At 35.6% G+C, this 23,032-nt stretch overlaps 1 protein-coding gene across 1 annotated transcript in view; it reads left to right on the top strand.

The window, feature by feature from the left end:
* PRKG1 (protein kinase cGMP-dependent 1) overlaps positions 1–23,032 on the top strand; it is a 1,196,983-nt gene that overhangs the window by 972,115 nt on the left and 201,836 nt on the right. Inside the window, exons 6-7 of the mRNA XM_049764671.1 lie at positions 10,571–10,648; positions 17,819–17,913. Of these exons, the coding sequence (XP_049620628.1) occupies positions 10,571–10,648; positions 17,819–17,913 (173 nt within the window). The remainder of the gene's footprint in view (positions 1–10,570; positions 10,649–17,818; positions 17,914–23,032) is intronic.

Raw genomic sequence — 23,032 nt, 5'->3', positions numbered from 1 at the left:
TCCCCCAAGCCAGGAGAGATTTCTGCGTGCATAGCTAGGAGTAACCCCTGAGTGTCACAGGGTGTGGTCCAAAAACCATAAGATAAGACAAAACAAAACAAAAACAAACAAAAACCCCTCAGCTTTCTCATTTGAAATGAAGGAATTTGGACTCAATCTGTCCATCATCTAGGGTAGGGATGGAATGTCCTTTGTGTGCTAAGCATTGTCCTAAGTAAAATAAATAAAAGAAGTGAATCAAAATCTCCTCAATTCCATCCACAAAAGAGCATTATTGAAGACTTATCTCATAGGTAGTTCAATAGTGATTTGCTTTGCTATCAAGCAGTCATTAGAGTGTTTAATAGCATAATATTCCTAATGGCCTTTCTATGCCATGTCCTTTTCTCTCTGCCATGTGCTCATTCTGCCATGTGCTGCCTATGTGCCATGTGCTTTTTCTCCCAAGCACAAAATCAGCCTTTTTTCTTTATTATCCAGAATCCCACCCACCAGGGTTGGGGAATGCCCTGTAATCCAATGGGCTTTTACATACCAAAATAAGAAGTTAGGGAAACAGGAAGTTGGGGGAGGGGTTACAATATAGGTACAATATAATATGTTAGGACAAGAAAGCCTAAGACCTGAACAAGCAGTTGAGTGCACTAGGGAAAAAAAGTGAATATAGTGTGTGAATATATTATGGGGGAATAAGTTGTTGGAAGAGGATACTGCATAGTTGGGAATATGGTCTTAGAAGTCCAGAGGGACTGGAGGGCAAAGAATGGAGTGAGAAGTAAAAAATCGTCACATTAAGTAGACTACATATGGAATTCTAGGCCTTTTAAAGAGTGTGACTTCTAAAGAAACTAAGATAATTACTTTTATTTTCTTTCATTTTCAGTTCTTTATTTTTTCCCTGTGATTCAAGTTGTATTTAAAATATGACAGTGACAAAAATGACCTTAAAATAGTGAAACAACTTGCATTCAATTAATATAATTGGAGTGACTCTCAAAGAATCAGCATGCATGAGTAGCTTCACTTGAGGCCAAACATTGAGAAGACATAATCATTACAGTCCTGTGGTTCTAACACCATAAATGCTAGCTTTCCCAGAATAAATTGTCTCGGCTACAGTTGTAAAAGCTCTTCTCTTGGACCCTGGGTTTAATAATTTTATGTATAAATGGAAATATGCAGTGATTGCCTGTATAGAATAGGTAAAAACAAAACAACGTAGTGGCGAGTATTGAATTACTAAGGCATGTTGCATATTATTAGGAAGATGAGATAAGCTCAATGAATTACATAGGCTTGTATCTTGTATTTGTAGTTTAATAACTAGACCCTACAACTTTTTGATTCTCTAAAATGAAGGGATTCAGCTGGTCTTGAATGAAGGGTGCCTACTGCCATCACAACATGTTTTGAATAGTTGTGAGAAGTTTCTATATAACAGAGCTATAAAAGAGAAGAGGCCGACCAGATCTTATGATTGAGCTTTGGATTTCATCCATTGACAATGTTGGTTTATGAGTCAGTATTTTCTATTTTGCCATTTGTGGTTGGATTTTCTTGTAACCAGCAAATTGACTGGTCTTTTGTTTAGCACTGGACAATCCTTGGTTGAATTTCTTCTTTGGAAAGAATTTCTTCTTTGGTAGTGCCCATGCAATACCACTGAACCACAGAGTTAGAAAAGTGGAAGGGTCTGACCTTTCCAACCAACCACTGTTCTTTATGGAAAGTAAAAGGGGAAACACCTGTCCTGAGTGACACTACCACCTCTTTTAATAGTGTGACCTTGGGCTAAGGTCTTAAGGCACATTTGTTACAGCTTCCTTATTGGAAACCCTTGGATGATTATCATGAATTTTTCATGAGATAAGAGCCATGATTGCACAGTTTGCTGATCTAGGGTTTTAAAAGCAGACTGGGCTACATTCCAGGTCTTTTCTCACTTCTCAACTGGCCCCCAAGGATGAGAAAGAAGCTCTCTGTCACCAAAGTTTCTGGCAGGCTTCATATTATAACCAGAGCCAGCAATTCTGAGAAATGGTAGTGATGACACCATAAATATTAAAATGTTTATGAGGTTTGTTCAGAGGAATTATTGGTACATAGTAACACCCCCCCCCCCAAATTTAATGGTATGCAGGAAGAACCAATTTGTTGTTTTAATAGATTCTGGGTGGCTGGGATTTAGACATAGTCTAAATAACTTGTCTCTGTTCCATGATATTTGGGGCTTCCAATGGAACACTCAAATGCTGAGGATGGAAAAGTTCTGATGAAAGTTTTTCTACTTCCATATCTTTCCTGACTGGGCTGAGTCAGAATCTGTTATTTGGGTATTTATTGTTGATCTATATTTAACCCTTACATGTGGATATGGCATCTTAATTGATAATGCTGGTTTCTAAGAGGGTCTTCCTAAGAACTAATGAGAATTTAGTGGAACTTTTCTGATTTCATTTGGAGGCCATGATTATTATTTCACACAGACTGTTGCTACCTTTTATAATAGTGCTACTTAGATCACTGAGAACACCAGAGTTTCAAAAAGAGTTAATTTTACTATAACTTTTGATGACAAAACTTAAAAATATATCATCAGGCAGGCAAATAAACTTGTGGATTGGAAGATATTTTTGTAGTTCTTATTGGGAAATTCAACCTGTTAGAGAATCACAGTGTCATCTCAAAGCCAAAAGGAACTTTAAGTTTCCTCTAAGATAATTTCAATTCACTCTGTGTTGTTCTGGTTCTTATTTATCAAGATCTTGTTGGAGTTTGCCCAATAAATAGTGCCCTGTGCAAACAAGGCCAAACCACTCTACATCAGAAGTACTTACATTCTACATTATAAAGGCTTACATTGCCTTATTGATGATGCCTTCTTGATGTTTGATTTTGGTTTCCTTCCCCACTTCATCCTCACTATCACCAAAGGGCCAGAAGTTGTCTCCTTCTTTAGCATAGCTGAGTTGAGTTTTGACGACATCACCAAGAACTCTGAATCTTTAAGTAGTAGAGCACCTCATCTTTACCAAGCCCTTATGATAGGATTTCTCTTCACCACCGCCCACAGTTTTTAGTCCTGGTTCCTCAGAGAATGATTTTGTAGATACCCTCTGGAGCATCTTAATCCTTCACTTCCATTTTCCCACTGCAAGAATTTTGACTTAATTTTACTGGTGTCTTCTCAGTCCTTGATTATGAAAACTTGATTATGGAAAACCATTTGTAATAATTGTGTTTTATCAAGCATTTATTTAACAACAAAGAAGCAACTCCATTTAAGAAACATAAGGGGATGATTGCTAAGAATGTATAGTATTTATTCCACAGATTAACTTAATCCCCCCAAAAGTTATAACATAAATTATACTTTCCTTTCTGACTTCAGTTTTATTAAACTTAGGGCAAAGAGTGTCACCATATGACCATGAGGACAAGTGAGGTCAAGCCAGCTGAAAAAGGGAAAGAGCTCAAATATTTAGAACACTTTAAACCTCTAAATTGATCAATGCTGGGATTACTCTATTTCCAAACTTCTTGTTAATTTAGAGACACTACTTTATTTATTTATTTCCAGTATCAAAAAGGAAAAAAAGAGAGAGAAAGACACAGATAGAAAAAGAGAGAAAGCGAGAAAGAGAGAAATAAAATGTCTGTCAAGAGAAAGACAGAGAGGAAAGTAGGAAGGAAATTGTTGACTTTGGTAGTGGGAAACATACACTGGTAAAGGATGATGTACAGTATATGACTGAAACTCAATCATGAACAATTTTGTAACCACAGTGTTTAAATAAAGTAAATATTTAAAATAAAGAAAAACTATATCAGAATAAAATGTAATAGCAATTTAAGAGTTTTTAAAAATATTTTGTTAAGAATGTCAGAATGAGATACTGAGAAAATTGCACAGCAAAAATACCTCAGCTCTCTAGAGATGATTTAGCAGATGCTAAAGCAGTGAAACTATAATTAAGAGCAATTTTTCCTTATAACTTAGACCAGTACAGTAAGTTTATAATACTAATGTAGTACCATTAGTTTATTTCTTTTTTTGCTTTCTTTGCCAATGAAATCAGATCACTGAAAACACTTTGAAAGACAATATCATGCACAGTTCTGTCAACATTAACCTTATTGTAGTCTATGAACTTGTGTACAACATTAAAATCTTCAATCCATTTTTCTTGTTTGTTTTGGGGGCACACCCAGTAGAGTTTAAGTTTTCTTGTGACTGAACTTAGGGATAACACCTGGCAGGGTTTAAAGTGATGCCAAAATTGAATTCAGGGGGCCGGAGCGGTGGTGCAGCAATTGAGCATTTACCTTGCATGAGGCTGACCGAGACGGACCTGGGTTTAATCCCCAGCGTCCCATATGGTCCCCCAAGCCAGGACCGATTTCTGAGCTCATAGCCAGGAGTAACCCCTGAGTATCACTGGGTGTGGCCCCCAAACAAAAACAAACAAAAAATAATTAAATTCAGGTTGGTCTCATGCAAGTTCACTACTTGCTGTTTTATCGTTTTGACCCTTTTTCTTTCCAATTTGAATTAACCTTCGTGCATTGATTTTAATTTGAATATTTTAGATGTGGCTGGCAAGTTTTCGGGACACTTTTTGTTAAGGAGGTTTCTTCTTGTTCCAATTAATGCTGTTATCTTGCTTGTTATAAAGCAACTCTTCATACATCTGACAGTTGACTTTTCTATTCCAGTGTTATTGGAGTATGTTTGTTTCTCTGTATCACACTTTTTTGATAACTATCAGTTTATTGTATAGTTTAAGTCAGGGAATACAGTGCTTCCAATCTTTTTATTTTTTTTTCTCAGAATTGCCTTGACTGCCTGGGGAGGTTTATGTTTTCATACACATTTTAGCACTGTTTGTTATATATCCTGAGAAAATATATTTGACATTTTGATAGGGATTACAGTGTAACTATAGAATACTATGGGTAGGATGATGAGTTTTTTTTTAACTCTATATGATTTATTTTGTGTGCGTGTGATCTCATTTATTTTGTTTTTCATATTTACAAAGTTGTTTATAAATGAGTTTTAGTCACACAATGTACAACATTCTTCACCAGAGCACATTTCTTACCTCCAAATGTCCCTAGTTTCCCTAACACTTCCCCATCGCTCTCCTATGTCTCTATAGTAGACATTTTTCTTCTCCCTTTCTATTTATTTCTTTTTCTCTTTTTACTCTTTTTTGTTCCTTTTAGATGCTGTGGTTTTCAATATTGTTACTGAAGAGGTAACATACATATTATTTTATATCCTTTCAGAACCCAGTTCTTATCCAGGGTGATCATTTCCAACTATCATTTTTACGAGGTTAACTTTTACAAGATATGAATAAAAATATTTTTCATATCTTTGTATTATTTTTTATTTTATTTAACATAAACACTTTTTTAGTGTATAACTCTAACATACTCGTTGATTTTCAAGGTACTTGATAATTGGATGCACAATTGGAAATAGTTTGTTAACATTTATTTTCCAGTTCATTGATGCATAAAAGACTGCTACTGACTTTTATGTGTTCATTTTGTAGCCTGGTAGATTGCTATACTGGTTTATTGATTCTAGAGTGTTTTGATGAGTCTTTAGGGTTTTCCAGTGAGGAACATATTTAAAGGACATGAAAGGAAAGGAAATATATAGATTATGAGATACCTGGGATGAAAGGACATTTTGGTCAGATTTAAAGTTCTGTGCAACAGTTCAAAGGTGAATTGTGGCCAGAATTATCAATGAACTTCAGACAGGAAGTAATTGAACAAACATTAATTAGGAAGGGAAGATTAGTGAAGCAAAGAGAAGTTATAGTGCCTATAGTCTCTCTGGAATTCTGCTTCACATGAGTAATATTATCAGAATAAAGAAGGACAATTTCTGTTAAAAAAAATTCTTCTAGGTCCCTGCCAGGATTAGGTAGGAAGTGAAGAGAGTCCATGAGGTGACTGTGGAACAAAAGCAGATGTGTGGAGTGATTAACAAATACATAAATTATGAACATTTTGCTTGCCAGATCTGCTGACAGAAAAAATTGCTGGGTCTTTGAGAGCGATATATTGAGTCTTAAAGACAGATTTTGATTCCAAGGTGTTCTTTTGCTTCCAATAAAGGTAGAGTTAGAAGAAGCAAACCTAGGAGTCAGAGGTGAGCTACTCAGTTTTACACAGTCTGAGGTGTGTTTTAGATAGTTTTGATAGCATCTAATGACCCACCTTTTCTGGGGTTCACACATTTATGTAATTCCCTCTTGCCTTGTTCCTACAGGCAGACTGTGCTGGCCAGCAGCTTCAGTTTATTCGTAGTTGTGGAAAGGGTCTGCACCTGAAAAGGAAATGGGTGGGGAAAAAGGGGACCACCAAGGATTCTGATTATGGCGTCGATTTATTTTTGAAATGCCATGACTTATATAGTTTTTACACAAAGGGAGGAGGGGACAATGCAAAGGTTTGTCAAGCATACATTCATCATCATTCAGTTCAAAAGGTTTGGCATGTGCCTATTAATTTAATACAAGTTTTCTGAGGAATATCCTATTATCACACCAAATGCTCTATCTATAGGTCTGAGTTTCCTGAGCCAGAAGAGTGTGACCTTATGGTTCCTTTGATGTGCGTCAACTCATGGCCAGTTGGCACGTACACAATTCAATTAAAGGATAGGCCTGTTAGAAAAATGGCAGTTTGCTACAAGATGGCTGTGCTTATGCCAAGACTGTGAGGGAGAATCTGGCTTCCTACAGCAGGCCCTGGTGTCTGCTGAGAACGCTTTGGCTACAACACAAGGGATACAAGGTCTTTTTCTAGAATAGTCTTGAGAAGGCCGAGAACCTTCTGCTTTTGTAGAAGACAAGTAAGGAATAATTGTTCATCTATGGACAAATGTAGAGTACTGGTCCACCTCAACCCACCTTGCTATGACGAACACAGAGTGCTCACACCTGGAGAAGAACATAGTGTATCCCATTTAGTGATAAACATCAACATCAAAGTCCTGTCACAGGGTAGAGCTTAGGTCTTGTAATTATTGCAGCAATGGACACCAGAGATTCACCCCATTATATACATAGTATCCAGAGAAACAATAAATTGCATTTTTATGATATAAAATATATGAAAGATTTAGTGTAACTATTTTCAACCCAAGATAATTTGAGCCCCAAGAGTATTTGACAATCATATCACACTTTTGATGATTAAAACTGGGTGGAATTATTGGTATAAAGAGGTAGAGACATGGATGCTACTAAACTTTGTTAAGTGAAATCAGAGGTTTTGGGTGACCCCCTAATAATAAGAAATGGATCAAAATGTTGATAATTTTGGACTGGAGCTCTGGCAAAAGCGGTAAGGCATCTGCCTTGCCCACGCTAGTCTAGGAAAGACCTTGGTTAGCCCACTCCCCCACCCCCACGTTCCATATGGTCCCCCAAACCAAGAGCGATTTCTGAGCACATAGCCAGGAGTAACCCCTGAGCATCACAGGCTGTGGCCCAAAAACAAACAAAAACACCCAAAACAAACCGAAGAAAATGTTGATAGTGTTGACCCTGAGTGACCCTTGCCATCATACTAACAGTTATATTACAGACCTTTTCTGATTGCCTGAGGGAAATGACTATCATGTAGATAGGAAAGTGCTTTAAAAATGAGATATTTGAGAAAAAACAAATGTAACTGACCTTAATGTTTTGTTTTCACTTTTCCACTATTAACAGAATAATCATGTATTGCATATATTTGACCATAATTTGTCTTTAATTCCTCTTTTGTGTGCTTGGTCTTCTCTTGTATAATACCCAGTGTCTCTTCCTTAGCTTTTAGTTGGTATTTATTTTTTCCTCCATGGTAAAATCCTCTGGGACATGTCTGTACTCTCTAAGATTGCACCTCAGTTACTACATAAACATGTACTAATATTCAATATTGCACTGGCATGCTAGTGTTTGGGGAAGGCAGGCATTAGAGAGCTAGTAAATGAAAACTCAAGTGAGATAAGGGAATAGGATATAAGAGACTAAGACTATCATTATTTACTAATGAAATCTAGGTAGAACATATAAATTAGGTGTGAGAAACAAACATTCCCAACTGAAACCTATATCTATCTGGGCTGACTTTTTCTTCCTAGCACAAAATCCAGAAAAGAAAAAATTTTCCTCTGTTGAGGAAATTGCCTAGAAAAGCCACAGAACATACTGTCCTTTGTTCTGACATTCCTCATTCCATGAAGAGAGAACAGGCTGGCATGAGCACAATTAAATGATTGATTTCTAAATTACCTATTAGGAGAGGTTTTCTGAGTGAACTCTGGTACTGAGGGAAAGAATCAAAAGGATGCTTCATCCTTTCCCCCACCCTTTGGACTCTAGGTATTTCCTCTATTTAATTCCTAGCATAATCTAATTACTATTCTGGTTTTTTTTTTTTTTTTGGTTTTGGGCCACACCCAGTAACCCAGTAACCTAGTAACCCAGGGGTTACTTCTGCCTCTGCACTCAGAAATCACTCCTGGCTTGGGGGGGACACCGGAGATCGAACCAAAGTCCATCTGGGTCAGCCCCATGCAAGGCAAATGCCCTACCACTGTACCACCGCTCTGACTCCTTACTGGTCCATTTTTGACTATTTCAAGTAAGTTAAAATCCTTTAGTGACATTGTCCACATTTCACATATGACAAATGGCTATATTGGTAGAGAAAGCCTTTCCTACCATCAAAGTAATAGTGATTGGAGATACTAATATGAAATTTTAATCTCCAACTTCCCGTTATTAGTATCTCTACTATCATCTCAAACACTCAAATATTTGTTGCATATCTGAAGATAGGCTTTGGCAATTTGCCTTACAATATGTAGTGAAATATTTTGTCTCAAATCAGCAAGATATGAATATGGAACATAGGTATCATTTTGGTTTTGATCACCCTCAGCTATATTCAATTCGTCCTCTTGACTCTGTGCTGTGGAGCACAGCTGGCCAGATTCACAGTCCACATGGACCAACTGATGTTGGGTCAGCTGCATGCAAGGAAACTACCCTACTCACTCTCTCTCTGGTCCATGGAACATTAAATAACTTTAGTGAAGTAAATCAGTTAAAAAGAGTGGATCGATCTTCCTTTTACTTACAAATAATTATTTATGTACTCATAAATACCTGTTTAAAAGTATATGCCTTGAAATACAACTGATTGCATCTGCTTCAAATTAAAATGAACATTTTATTTTTATATAATAGAAATTGTGATGTATAGGAATGGTATAGCTATATATCAAAAGTGTACAGTCAATATATATGAGAGCAGGGGATCCAAACCACAGCATGCACACTATAAAACATCCTGTTAAGGAGGCAGATTGCTTGGGGAAGAGAGTTTGGGGACACTGATAGGAGAAGTTAGCCCGAAAATGAGACAGATGTTGGAATGTAGTGCATCTATATCTAAAATTCAACTATGAGTACATTTTTAATCATTGTGTTTCAATAAAAATAAACTTAAAAATCATCAGTAATAAATTGGGTAGCATATTAATTTCTAAATATAAAAATAAAATTGTAACAACTCTCAATGGCAAATATTAATAAATGACAAATCTAGCTTAAAATATAGTATTGGACAGTACAGATTACTATTTTGACCTAAAGGATATTGTATACAAACATGAAATGTGTTTTTCTTTGAAAGATAATATTTTCTTTTTCAAAATATGACTCCCTTGCTAAAATGTAAAGAATAGGGCCAGATGAAGCTGTTCTTATATTTTTTTTTGCTATACTCCCAACCCAGCAATTTGTATTCTCATATTTTTCCTTATAGAAATTACTTGTGTTCAATGGACAGAAATAATCTTCACTCTGGGAATGAACTTAGTAACTATTCTCCCCTGTCTGAATACTGATATTCTGACTTTGATAATACGTACCCTGGACCCATATATTATAGTTCATAAATTCACGGATGTTGAATTACAATTCAAAGCATATAATTAGGACATTCCTTCCTTTCTGACAGATCAAATCTGTCCGATTTGAAATAAGGGCATAAAAACACAAAGCAGTGTCTTAAAAAATAAACACTATCCTCTAACCCACACTCAAAATCAACCTGGTTTCACTATAACTTTGGATGCCATAGTAAATTTTGGGAGATGGGGATAGGGGCAGTACTCAGATTATATAGACAGGGCTACTAAAACCAAACAGGAATACAGTTCACTATAGAAAAACCAATTTAATGATCAACTCTGCTGTTTTATTTCATGATCTACGGTGGGAGAAAAATTTTTATCAAAGTTATTTAAAATGAGTAAACTTAAAGACAAGCATATGATTATCTCCAAAATAGCATTAGCAAAATAGTTTTCAAAACGAGCATGCTAGAAATGACTTCTTTGAAATGTGTTCATTGACTCTTATTCATGCTTAAATCATGATGGATTCCAAGCTTGGGTAAAACCTCCTCTGTATGAGTACATGCTGCAAGTGGTTGGAATTAGTTCCCTTGTAATGTTTTGAATTCTTTTACTGTTTGCATTTTTCAGACCCACTATGAAAACGGGGAGTATATCATCAGGCAAGGCGCAAGAGGAGACACCTTTTTTATCATCAGCAAAGGAAAGGTAAGAGGCTCTACTAGCAGTGGGGATTGATTTGCAGGGGATCTTGAGATCATCAGTGACGCCAACAATAAATGTGCACGTTCTTGAACTGGAGGAACCCTTGTCTCTTCTGATCCTGTTTGAAAAATACTTAGAATGGATCTCCTATTATTGATGGAGGACGGAAAGCTGAGCATTTGAAGGATATTATCATATCCTGGATACTATAGTATGGTACTTTTGGTCTTACCGTTGATTGATATGCCTACCTCATGGGGAAGATTTCAATACTATTTACAGAAGAAAAGAATGTTTATTTATAAAGCCCATAACAAAGGCCTGGATGCACAGTGGGTAGGGCACTTACTTGGCTTGTTCATCTGACTCAGATGTGGTTCTGGCACACATATGTTCTTCTGAGCCTGGTAGGAGTGATCCAAAAACTCAGGGTCAGGACTAGGTCCTGAGAACCACTGAGAGTGATACAATGGCCCTTCCCCAAAAAAGTCCTCAACAAGAAAAAAAAATGATCTATGTAGTTAACTGGGAGTCATAATATTGCTCTGAAATATTTGGCTTTGAAATTAGATGTCCTATGGTGGATTCTGACTGTGAAAGTTATGAAACTCTCTATTCTTAGATATGTTGTTTGCTGTTCGGAGGGCAGTCAGCTATTGCTGTTTTACTATATTATTGAAAAGAAATATTTCATAACACTAAAATTACTAGAATGGTAAATTACTGGAAGAAAGTAAAAGACAAATATGAATAAAAATTCTAATTTATTTCTTATTAATTTAGTATTCTGAATGCTTAGGAATAAAAACACAATTGATGAATTAAAAATGTGAATTTGTATGATTATTTGATATTGCTAAAAATATCTTTAATGTCTTTCAGAATAATATATACTTTTTTGCGTTTAAACATCATTGTCCTTTAATCTATGCTTTGACCTTATTTTATCATAAATTATCCTAAAATAAAATTTTGTGTGCATAAAGTACAATATTAGGTAAAGGAATGAATGTAGAAGGAAATTTAAAGTTTTTAATGTAACAATTTTAAATAACTATTTTTATATTCAGGTGAAAAATGACCCATTTTCTCATTTCCAAAGCATAGATAAATATATCTGATTTATTTTTAACATCTTTGAAAATTAATATTGGTTTATAAAACTATATTGGTTTCCATTGTATGACTCTTTATTTTCATATAATAATAAATGAACCACCTCCTGTACATTATGATTCATATTAACATAGTGAAAGGAACATCCTATATGATATGTGAAAAAATATAAATTCTGTTGTGTCACGTATTAGAAGACCAATTTTTATTAGGGTTGATCCAAGGATTGTATGTGCCAGTTTTTATATTAGTGTCATGTTGCTTTGAAGTGAAGAAAGTGATATTGATACATTCAATTATAACTTTCTTCTTACCATAAGCAGAAATTTTGGGATAGAAAGACAGTTCGGATGGATCCATAGAGCTAGCACAGTGGTAGGGCATTTGCCTTGTATGCATCCAGGACAGATGGTGGTTTGATTCCTGGCATCCCATATGCTCACCCGAGCCCTGAGCACAGAGCCAGAAGTAACCCTGAGTGCTGCCAGGTGTGACCAAAAAAACCAAACAACAAAAAAGAGAGTTCAGAGACTAGAGTCTTAAGAAGTATTATATATATATATATATTTTTTTTTTTTTCTTTTTGGGCCACACCGGGTGATGCTCAGTGGTTACTTTTGGCTATGCGCTCAGAACTCACTCTTGGCTTGGGGGACCATATGGGACGGTGGGGAATTGAACCAAGGTTCATCCTAGGTTAGCTCGTTCAAGGCAAATGCCCTACTGCTCTTGCCACCACTCCGACTCAAGAAGTATCACAAAATTTTAAATCCAATGGCCCACTGACATGATGCTCAGGCCTGGAGGTGCTTGGGATACTTGGGTAAGCCAAGCAAAATTAGCTTCTCCAAAGCCACATCCAGTTGTTCTCAGAGTCCGTGTGGTGCTAGAAACCAAATTCTGGTCCTGGGCATGCTAAATCTGGTTCCTAACTACTGTAAACTCTCCTGGACCCAGGAATTAGGGATTTTAATATTGCTACATTTTGCTAATAGGGGACAGAAGTTATCCCCTGAGTACTGTTGAGTGCTAACCATAACACCCCTCAAAAAAAACTTAAGAGAATAAATATCAATAAATAAAATGCTAGGTTTTAAAAATATATGATGAAATGACATAGTGCTTAACATGCTTGCTTTTATAACCCTGGTTTGATCTGGAGCATCACTTATGAGGTCCACTGAATAGTGCCATGGGGCATTCCCAGCACAGAACCAGGAATAGCTTTGCCATGGAACACTGAGGGCTCAGGTTATATGGTGCAGGATTCAAATCAGGTAATCCCAAGGTGTTTTCTTTTGATAATAAAATTTTAAATCACATCTTTAAAGAAAACCTTTATTTTTTTTTCCAAATTGTCTTTTTCCATATATGGATATCCTGATATCTCTTTCTTTGTATTTCTTGTATGAACAGAAAATTTTTTTTTCTGTAGGTGGTCTACTTTAATGTTTTTGTAAATGTTCTCAGGAATATCCTTTAAAAATAACATTTCATAATCTACCGAAATCTCAGATAGCTTACCTAAATATGTCATCTTTAATTTCTAATTCACTTCTCCAAAACAAAGTGATAGATATATAGCTAAATAATGCATCTTTATACATTATTTTAAATCAATAATTTAATTTTAAATAAGTACACCTTAATTCATAATTTTTTTACACAATGAGGGGACCTATATGGAGGCTACTTTGGTTGAGTTTCTTTTCTAAAGTAGACACTCATAATCCCCTTACTGAATTAGAATACTTAATAAGAATTCTAATCTTTGAATTTTTCAAGTACCAAATAGAATGTGACTAGATGTGACTTTAAAAACCCACATATATTATCTAAATAAATCATACAATAAAATACTTTCTGGGAGAAACATATAGGGTTTTCTAGAGCTTATGTGCCGTTGATTCCTCATATTCAACATTCTTTTTATTATCTCAGAGCTGCAAGCTTTCTTCTTCTTCTACCCCATCTTCTTCCTTGATTTTCTGCAGTAGGTTGGGAGTGTGTTGACCTATTGTTTTCTTGTTTTAATTCCAAGCACATGAGCCCTTTACTTTCTGAGAATTCCAACTAGTCATTGAAGGCAAATGAGATTTCAATAAATAAATTATTTTGGACAAGTTGTCAAAGGTATGAGAATCATTGCTCCTGTTAGAAAATTATCAACATGCACTAGAAAGAAACAGAAGCAAAAACATGCAAATATCTTCTTATCCTATGTCAGATAAGGTGAGTGTACAAAGATAAAAAAACTAGTTGCCTGTTAGGTTCTTGCCATGGAGTGTTGTATAAAAACAAACAGTGATTACAGACTCATTGGATAGGCCACAATGAGAGAGAATTCATGTTATATCAGAAACACATGTAGGGTAGAGAAGTTTAACCTACCAGCAGAGAGGGATTAGGCATGTTTGACTTGCTGATTATGTTGATTAGAAAAACAATGAGACCTCTAGTATTTTAGAATTAGAAGGATGCCAGGGTGAACAATGAGAATCAGTGTGTAGGTATGATTTTTTTTTTTTAGATCATTGGTTTCCTTAGCAAACATCAACTTGTAATTTTATGTAAATTATTTGCCCCCAACTTAGACCTGATACTGATTCAAGAAAATGACTTAACAAGTCTTCCAGGTGCTTCTCTTATCATACCACAATTAAAAATAAAAAACTATGCTAAATTATGTTCTACCTGTAAAGCTAAATTATTTTCCTCTTAAAATCATTGGATTTTGAACAGGGAAATGACATTTGTTAAATTTAATTTTTATCAAAGGAGCTCTCTGGAAGCTGTGCTGACAATGAATTAGTACTTGTGTGAGGATGATTGGGGGAATGGCTCGGGGGTGTCGAGGAGAAAATAGAGGTTAAGAAATATAAAACCCTGGGGCTGGAGAGATAGCATGAAGGTAAAGCATTTTCCTTTCATGCAGAAGGATGGTGGTTTGAATCCCGGCATCTCATATGGTCCCCTGTGCCTGCCAGGGGTGATTTCTGAGCATAGAGCCAGGAGTAACCCCTGAACTCTGCCGGGTGTGACCCAAAAACAAAACAAAACAAAACAAAACAAAAAAAAAAAGCTTGTCAAAGACTGATCTGTAAAAGCCTTTGCTTATAAATTATCTGGAATTTAGATGAGATGCAAATTTTTGAGATGCAGAATTTCAAAATCTCAAGTAATCTTCAGTTATTCTTATTTCCATTACCCATCCACCACCACACGCCATTCTCAGGAACACTGATAAAGTTTGAGAATCACTGAGCTACTGCATTCTCAGTTTCTTCTATAAAAGCTTTATCAACATGCAAATGAGCATTTCTATGATACAACTGAAAGACAAGAGTGTTAAAAACTGCATTTCCATGGTTTTGAAATATTTTGTGGTAGATTAGTCAAGTGAATCAGTGGAGAATGATAATTGAGTTTTCTGTACCTTGCACATTCTTAACATTTAAAAAAATTCACTTTTTATATCAATCTATAAATTCAGGACCATGAAGCCTAGATTTTTAAATGTCTTTATCTGATTTTTTCTTCAGAAATTAATCATTCTACTACATTACATTTTCCAGGTGGGTGAGTTTTTACTATTCAACCTTTTTGGGTGATACATAGGTAAGGTTAAGAGTACTGGTAGAGCTTGAGGGGAAGTGAATTGACATAAAAATACAACTCGCTGGACTTATGTCTTCATTTGTGTAACAAAATATATCATTACTTGCTTTGTGCATACTAGCATCCCAGTCCCAAGTTCTATATGGATGAGATATCTTGTGATAATGAATCTTTTCTGTTGAGTTTTTACCTTTATTGAATGCTTTTTGAAATAGATTGTTCAGAATAATAGCAAAATACATGCTTCTTTGAAGACCATACAATTTCTTATGATAAAAGAGGTATATATGCAATTTAAATGCTTTCTTTGATAAAAGGAGCCTGGCTGAATGGAACATCTGGAATGCAAGGACTTTATTAAATCACAGGCCTGCATGAAAGTTTACTGCAATGTGACTGGCCTTTGAATGAAGGCTGAATTCTTATTAGGGAAAGATCTGGGCACAGCCTCGAGAAATTGAATAAAGTTGTAAATATGTGCAGAAATATGTTCATTGCAGCAAAAAATTGACAACAGTATTAAAATTCACCAATAAGAAAATACAGGAATGCATCTATATTTATTGCAAGGTATAAACATCAAAATGGTTGAATAAATTCATATCTAGTTGCATGGAATAGTTGTAACAATATTAAGAAAAGGATTGATGGGTGGTGTTCTTTACATGACTGAAACCCAAACACAATGATGTATGTAATCAAGGTGTTTAAATAAAATATATATATATAAAAAAAGAAAAGGATTGCAGGATGATAATACTATGTTACTTATATAATTTAAAACTGCATGTATGTTTATAAAATATATCACACATGTAAATGTTCACTAATTTGTTGCCTGTAAAAAGTAGCAATTGGGAGAGGGATTAGGTATTAGTGTAATTCAAATTTATAATTCTTTTTTTTTTGTTTGTTTTTGTTTTTGGGTCACACCTTGTGATGCTCAGGGGTTACTCCTAGCTATGTGCTCAGAAATCTCTCCTGGCTTGGGGGACCATATGGGACGCTGGGAGATCAAACCATGGCCTGTCCTAGGCTAGCGCAGACAAGACAGACACCTTACTCTTGTGCCACTGCTCCGGCCCCCTTCTTTCTCCTTTTTTTTTTTTTTTTTTTTGGTTTTTGGGCCACACCCATTTTGACGCTCACAGATTACTCCTGGCTATGCGCTCAGAAATTGCCCCTGGCTTGGGGGGACCATATGGGACGCTGGGAGATCAAACCATGGTCCATCCTAGGTTAGCATGTGCAAGGCAAATGCCCTACCACTTGCACCACCGCTCCGGCTCCATCAAATATATAATTCTTTTTAAAAATTATTTAAAGGGACAAGACTGGTAGCACAGTGGTAGGGCTTTTGCTTTTGCCTTGTACATGGCTGACCCAGGACAGAAGCAGGTTCGATCCTTGGCATCCCATATGGTTGCCCAAGCCAGGAGCAATTTCCAAGTGCAGAGCCAGTAGAAACCCCTGAGCATCACCGGGTGTGGCCAAAAAACAAAAATAAAAACAAAAAATTATTTAAAGAAAATGCATCATATAATTGATATAGTGATCATAATAATTTTTCTGGATAATTTAAAACATATTTATTGAAAAAATTGAAATACAAAATATAAAGGAAGAAAGAAAGTTAAAAAGGAAAGAAAATACAGCATCAAGTACATTTGTAAAAATTATTGTATCTCCATGAAGTCATTAATACAATGTCAGTGAGCTCTTATTGCCAGCTATTCACTGTGTTAAATTGGTATGTTCCTATAACCATGATAGGATAAAATAAATGAAGTTGTTCATATATTCAAAGAACAATTACTGATACTATGACTTTTCTGAGAGTGTATTCAGCTGCCAGTTCTCTTGGAAGAAGGTAAATATAGGTGTGGTGGATTGAGAACATCTGCATTCACTGCAAAAAGACCTGTTGATATCAAACTCAAAACCAGTATACCTGAAGTTTGGTCAGATTGGTGTTTCCGAAGGGAGTCATAGAGGGTCAGTGATGAGGCAGGGCCATCAGGAAAATGGTGATTGTGGGTGATGGAGGCAGCAGACATGGCTTGGCTTCCCTCTTTTCCCCAAGATGGCCAGATTTCTACTGCTTGGGCCAGTGTCCCCATGATCTTTCATGAATTGATTTATATCTCTTGGAGAAAAGGGTGAGTCTATGGAGCTGACCTTGTTCAAACATCAAATTTATAATTCTTAAAAACAACTTGACTGGATAAGAAAGTACTGGAAGGTCATATCTGTGATTTGCAGGGAAATTTCTGATGTTATTTTTGGTCCCTATTTCATGGTGATTTTAATAACTCTTCCTTCCACAAAATGGTTTTTGGCTTAATGGAATTAATTGGATTAATGCTTTCTATTAGTGTTCACTGGATTAGTTAGATATGCAATGCATTTGTAGAATTTTCAAATTATTTTTTTTGGTAGGTGAATGTCACTCGTGAAGACTCCCCCAGTGAAGATCCAGTCTTCCTTAGAACTTTAGGAAAAGGAGATTGGTTTGGAGAGAAAGCCTTGCAGGGGTAAGTAGACCACATGACTTTATTTGGTGCCAAAATGTCTGTCTTAAACTTTTGACATGTAGGGAATAAAGATTGTAATATCTGAAAAAAAAACTTCGATGATCATTTAAATATGTATTTTGAGCCAAATTTCTTCGTTTGGGTATACTATGAAATTATTTATTATTATTATGAAATTAATTAATATTGGTAATAAATTGTTACTATACTAACAGAAAATATTTCACCTTGGTTTGGCTGAACCAAAATCTCTATGAAGGTTTGTAGTTGTTGTTGTTGTTGTTGTTATTGTTGTTGTTGGGGGAATGTTAGGTGTTTGGAGAACATCTGGAAATGTTCAGGGATTTCTCCCAGAGGTACTTAGGGAACTATGTGGTATCAGGGACCAAACTCATGCTTCCTACATTCAAAACATACCTCTAGCCTTTTGAGCTATCTCTTCCACCCTTTTGCAAAGATCTGAAGGAAAGTCTCCATTAAATTTCATTTGAAGAAACATTAGTTTGTAAAACATTTTAATCTGTGCTCAGATCTAGGAGTTTGGTTGAGAATTTTAAAATCCCTGATAATACAACCTGATAATACAAATAGGTCAGAATGTCATGAAAATTATTTAGTATTTATTGCTGAGTACTTGTTATTCTTACTAATTATGGAATATGTTGGAGTAATGCATATCCAAATTCACTGTGGATGGATTCTCAATAGGATTTTTAAAAAATTCTGCTTGCAACTTTAAAAAGCAAAAACTTGGGGTTTCTTTCCATGTACTTTGGGAAAAAAATTCTAGTTGATGTTATATTAGTCATTCTACTGAATTCATGAAAATATTATAAACACATGAATTGCCTGCTCATTTTCCAATAAGTTGAACATCTCAGTTATTATATATATGTTGCTTTTCCAAGTTTCATGTGTATGTATCTAAATTGATTAAGAAACATCTATATAAAATTCTACTTACTTTGCATCTAAATCAATATGTATCAAATTCCACTTCTACTCTATGGTAGAATTATCTGTTAGTAAGCAATATGGTCTAATCAATTTAAAAATATTTGGAATGGTCTTCTATGATCCAATTTTGTATTATGAACTCATTAAAATCTATTTTAAGCATCTTTGCTTAATAATACACTTTAAGAAAATGTTTAGGGAATTTCTCAGGGCTGGAGAGATAGCACAGTGGTAGGGCATTTGCCAATGGTGGTTCAAATTCTGGCATCCCATATGGTCCCTCATGCCTGCCAAGAGTGATTTCTGAGCAGAGAGCCAGGAGTAACCCCTGAGAGCTGCCAGGTGTGGCCCCAAAACCAAAAAAAAAAAAAAAAAAAAGGTTTAGGGAATGTCTTTTTCTTTCTGATTTTAGTTTTTGGTTTATAGCTGACTATTCTCATGGCTTACTCCTGACTATGTTTTCAGGGATCACTCCTAACTTAGGTACTGAGTTTGAATACAGATCAGCTGCATAAAATTCAATATCCTTATTATACTCTGTACTGTTTTTACATCTCAGAATAGTCTCACAATGAAAAGACTTCAAAACTTATGCTCTTATTTATACTCAGCATCTGACATTTTTAGTTGTTCAACATATATTTGTTCAATAAATGAATGAATAAATGAATGAATGAACAGATATGTATCTATCACACTGCCAAATCTTGCAATCCATTCAGTCTTTAGTGACTATTTTTTCTTAAATGTGTTTGAATATGTTAGAGATTGCTAACTCTTTTCTGTAAGAGAGCAGATCGGTAATGGAAATGAGTAAATAAGGGGCATAAACCTAGTTAGGCCAGCAATTACTGAAGTTTATTCATTACTATGCTGCATGTATGAAAAACTAGGTTTTAGAACAAGTATGGTATGTATTTTTATAACTTGATATTAAAAATCTCTGCAAGCAAGAAAACTGCTTTTGCAAATGACTTGACCTATAACTACCTGTTAGTGATTTCTATCAATCAAATCTATTGCTTTAGGACATGATATGTATATGGAAATGAAGGAGACCTATTAGGTTAACTCTTCTTGGTCCTTTCCTTGTTTTGATTCTTTTTGACATTTCGCTATTTTGATATCTTATGCCTGTTAGTTTTATTCATTTCATGTTTTGTTCTTGAATCTCAATGTTTCACGAAAAACAAACAAATGACCTTCACATATCAAATGAATTTGTTTACTTTTTATTCTCTTAAAATGTATACATTTTCATGGGAGCAGGCATGATAGTACAGTGGGGAAGGCATTTGCCTTGCATGCAAGCTACCAGAATTCAATACCCAGCATTCCATAATGGCCCTCCAGCTTGCCAGGAGTGATTCCTGACTGCAAATCCAGGAGTAACCCCTGAGAACCACCAGGTTTAGCCCCAAATTTGAAGAAAACTGTCTATATTTTCAGGTATTCAGTTTCTCAATCGACTATATATATTTTTATATATTATATATATATAATTTCTGGTTAATTGTTATGCAACTTTGCAAGCTATGCTTTTGGGGGAGAGTAAACAAATATTATAGCTAATTTTGTGTATAAAACAGCATGTCAAATATTGTTTTTTAAAAGAATAAAATATACATATAATAGGAATTATTTTTTTCTCCTGGAGATGTTTAGAAGATCATTAAAATTATAATAAAATATGGCTAACTGGCAATGAAATGAATTCTTTTAAAATCTGATTGTCTTATACTAGTATTGTATAAACAAACAGTATAGAATTTACTTAGTGTTTGAGATGACATGTTACCTGAGTAACCTGAACTTACAAACTTCATTCTATGGTTCTGCCTCTTGAAATTATAGTCTTTATTTTCTTTTAAATAGTCAGGAGAGGGGCCGGAGAGAAAGCACAGCAGTAGGACATTTAGTTTGCACATAGCCGAGCCAGTATGTGTGGTGGTTTGAATCCTGGCATCCCATATGACCCCCTGAGCCTGCCAGGAGCGATTTCTGATCGCAGAGCCAGGACTTACCCCTGAGCACTGCTGGGTGTGACCCATAATCCCCTCCCAAAAATGTCAGGAGAATCATAAATATAGCTATACTATAAATTAAATATCAATTAACAAGTAACATCTAATTATTAGAAAAACAGAGGCCTCATTATTGTTTTTATTTTATTGTTTGGTATTAGTCAAATTATTCAGATTTTTTTTTCATAATTTTTTTTTTATTTAAACACCTTGATTACATACATGATTGTGTTTGGGTTTCAGTCATAAAAGGAACACCACCCATCACCAGTGCAACATTCCCATCACCAAAGTCCCAAATCTCCCTCCTCCCCACCCAACCCCCGCCTGTACCCTAAACAGGCTCTACATTTCCCTCATACATTCTCAATATTAGGACAGTTCAAAATGTAGTTATTTCTCTAACTAAACTCATCCCTGTTTGTGGTGAGCTTCCTGAGGTGAGCTGGGACTTCCAGCTCTTTTCTCTTTTGTGTCTGAAAATTATTATTACAAGGGTGTCTTTCATTTTTCTTAAAACCCATAGATGAGTGAGACCATTCTGCGTTTTTCTCTCTCTCTCTGACTTATTTCACTCAGCATAATAGATTCCATGTACATCCATGTATAGGAAAATTTCATGACTTCATCTCTCCTGACAGCTGCATAATATTCCATTGTGTATATGTACCACAGTTTCTTTAGCCATTCGTCTGTTGAAGGGCATCTTGGTTGTTTCCAGAGTCTTGCTATGGTAAATAGAGCTGCAATGAATATAGGTGTAAGGAAGGGGTTTTTGTATTGTATTTTTGTGTTCCTAGGGTATATTCCTAGGAGTGGTATAGCTGGATCGTATGGGAGCTCGATTTCCAGTTTTTGGAGGAATCTCCATATCGCTTTCCATAAAGGTTGAACTAGACAGCATTCCCACCAGCAGTGGATAAGAGTTCCTTTCTCTCCACATCCCCGCCAACACTGTTTATTCTCATTCTTTGTGATGTGTGCCATTCTCTGGGGTGTGAGGTGGTACCTCATAGTTGTTTTGATTTGCATCTCCCTGATGATTAGTGATGTGGAACATTTTTTCATGTGTCTTTTGGCCATGTGTATTTCTTCTTTGTCAAAGTGTCTGTTCATTTCTTCTCCCCATTTTTTGATGGGGTTAGATGTTTTTTTCTTGTAAAGTTCTGTCAGTGCCTTGTATATTTTGGAGATTAGCCCCTTATCTGATGGGTATTGGGTGAATAGTTTCTCCCACTCAGTGGGTGGCTCTTGTATCCTGGGCACTATTTCCTTTGAGGTGCAGAAGCTTCTCAGCTTAATATATTCCCATCTGTTAATCTCTGCTTTCACTTGCTTGGAGAGTGCAGTTTCCTCCTTGAAGATGCCTGTAATGTCCTGTAGTGTTTTGCCTATGTGCTGTTCTATATATCTTATGGTTTTGGGGCTGATATCGAGGTCTTTAATCCATTTGGATTTTACCTTCGTACATGATGTTAGCTGGGGGTCTAAGTTTAATTTTTTGCAAGTGGCTATCCAATTGTGCCAACACCACTTGTTGAAGAGGCTTTCCCTGCTCCATTTAGGATTTTCTGCTCCTTTATCAAAAATTAGATGGTTGTATCTCTGGGGAACATTTTCTGAGTATTCAAGCCTATTCCACTGATCTGAGGACCTATCCTTATTCCAATACCATGCTGTTTTGATAACTGTTGCTTTGTAGTACAGTTTAAAGTTGGGAAAAGTAATTCCTCCCATATTCTTTTTCCCAATGATTGCTTTAGCTATTCGAGGGTGTTTATTGTTCCAAATGAATTTCAAAAGTGTCTGATCCACTTCTTTGAAGAATGTCATGGGTATCTTTAGAGGGATGGCATTAAATCTGTATAATGCCTTGGGGAGTATTGACATTTTGATGATGTTAATCCTGCCAATCCATGAGCAGGGTATGCGTTTCCATTTCTGTGTGTCCTCTCTTATTTCTTGGAGCAGAGTTTTATAGTTTTCTTTGTATAGGTCCTTCACATATTTAGTCAAGTTGATTCCAAGATATTTGAGTTTGTGTGGCACTATTGTGAATGGGGTTGTTTTCTTAATGTCCATTTCATCCTTATTACTATTGGTATATAGAAAGGCCATTGATTTTTGTGTGTTAATTT

This window comes from Suncus etruscus, chromosome 17, assembly GCF_024139225.1.
Source record: "Suncus etruscus isolate mSunEtr1 chromosome 17, mSunEtr1.pri.cur, whole genome shotgun sequence".
NCBI lineage: Eukaryota > Metazoa > Chordata > Mammalia > Eulipotyphla > Soricidae > Suncus > Suncus etruscus.
Note: the sequence above shows the minus strand (reverse complement) of the source record. Positions and strands in the feature narration are given on the sequence as shown.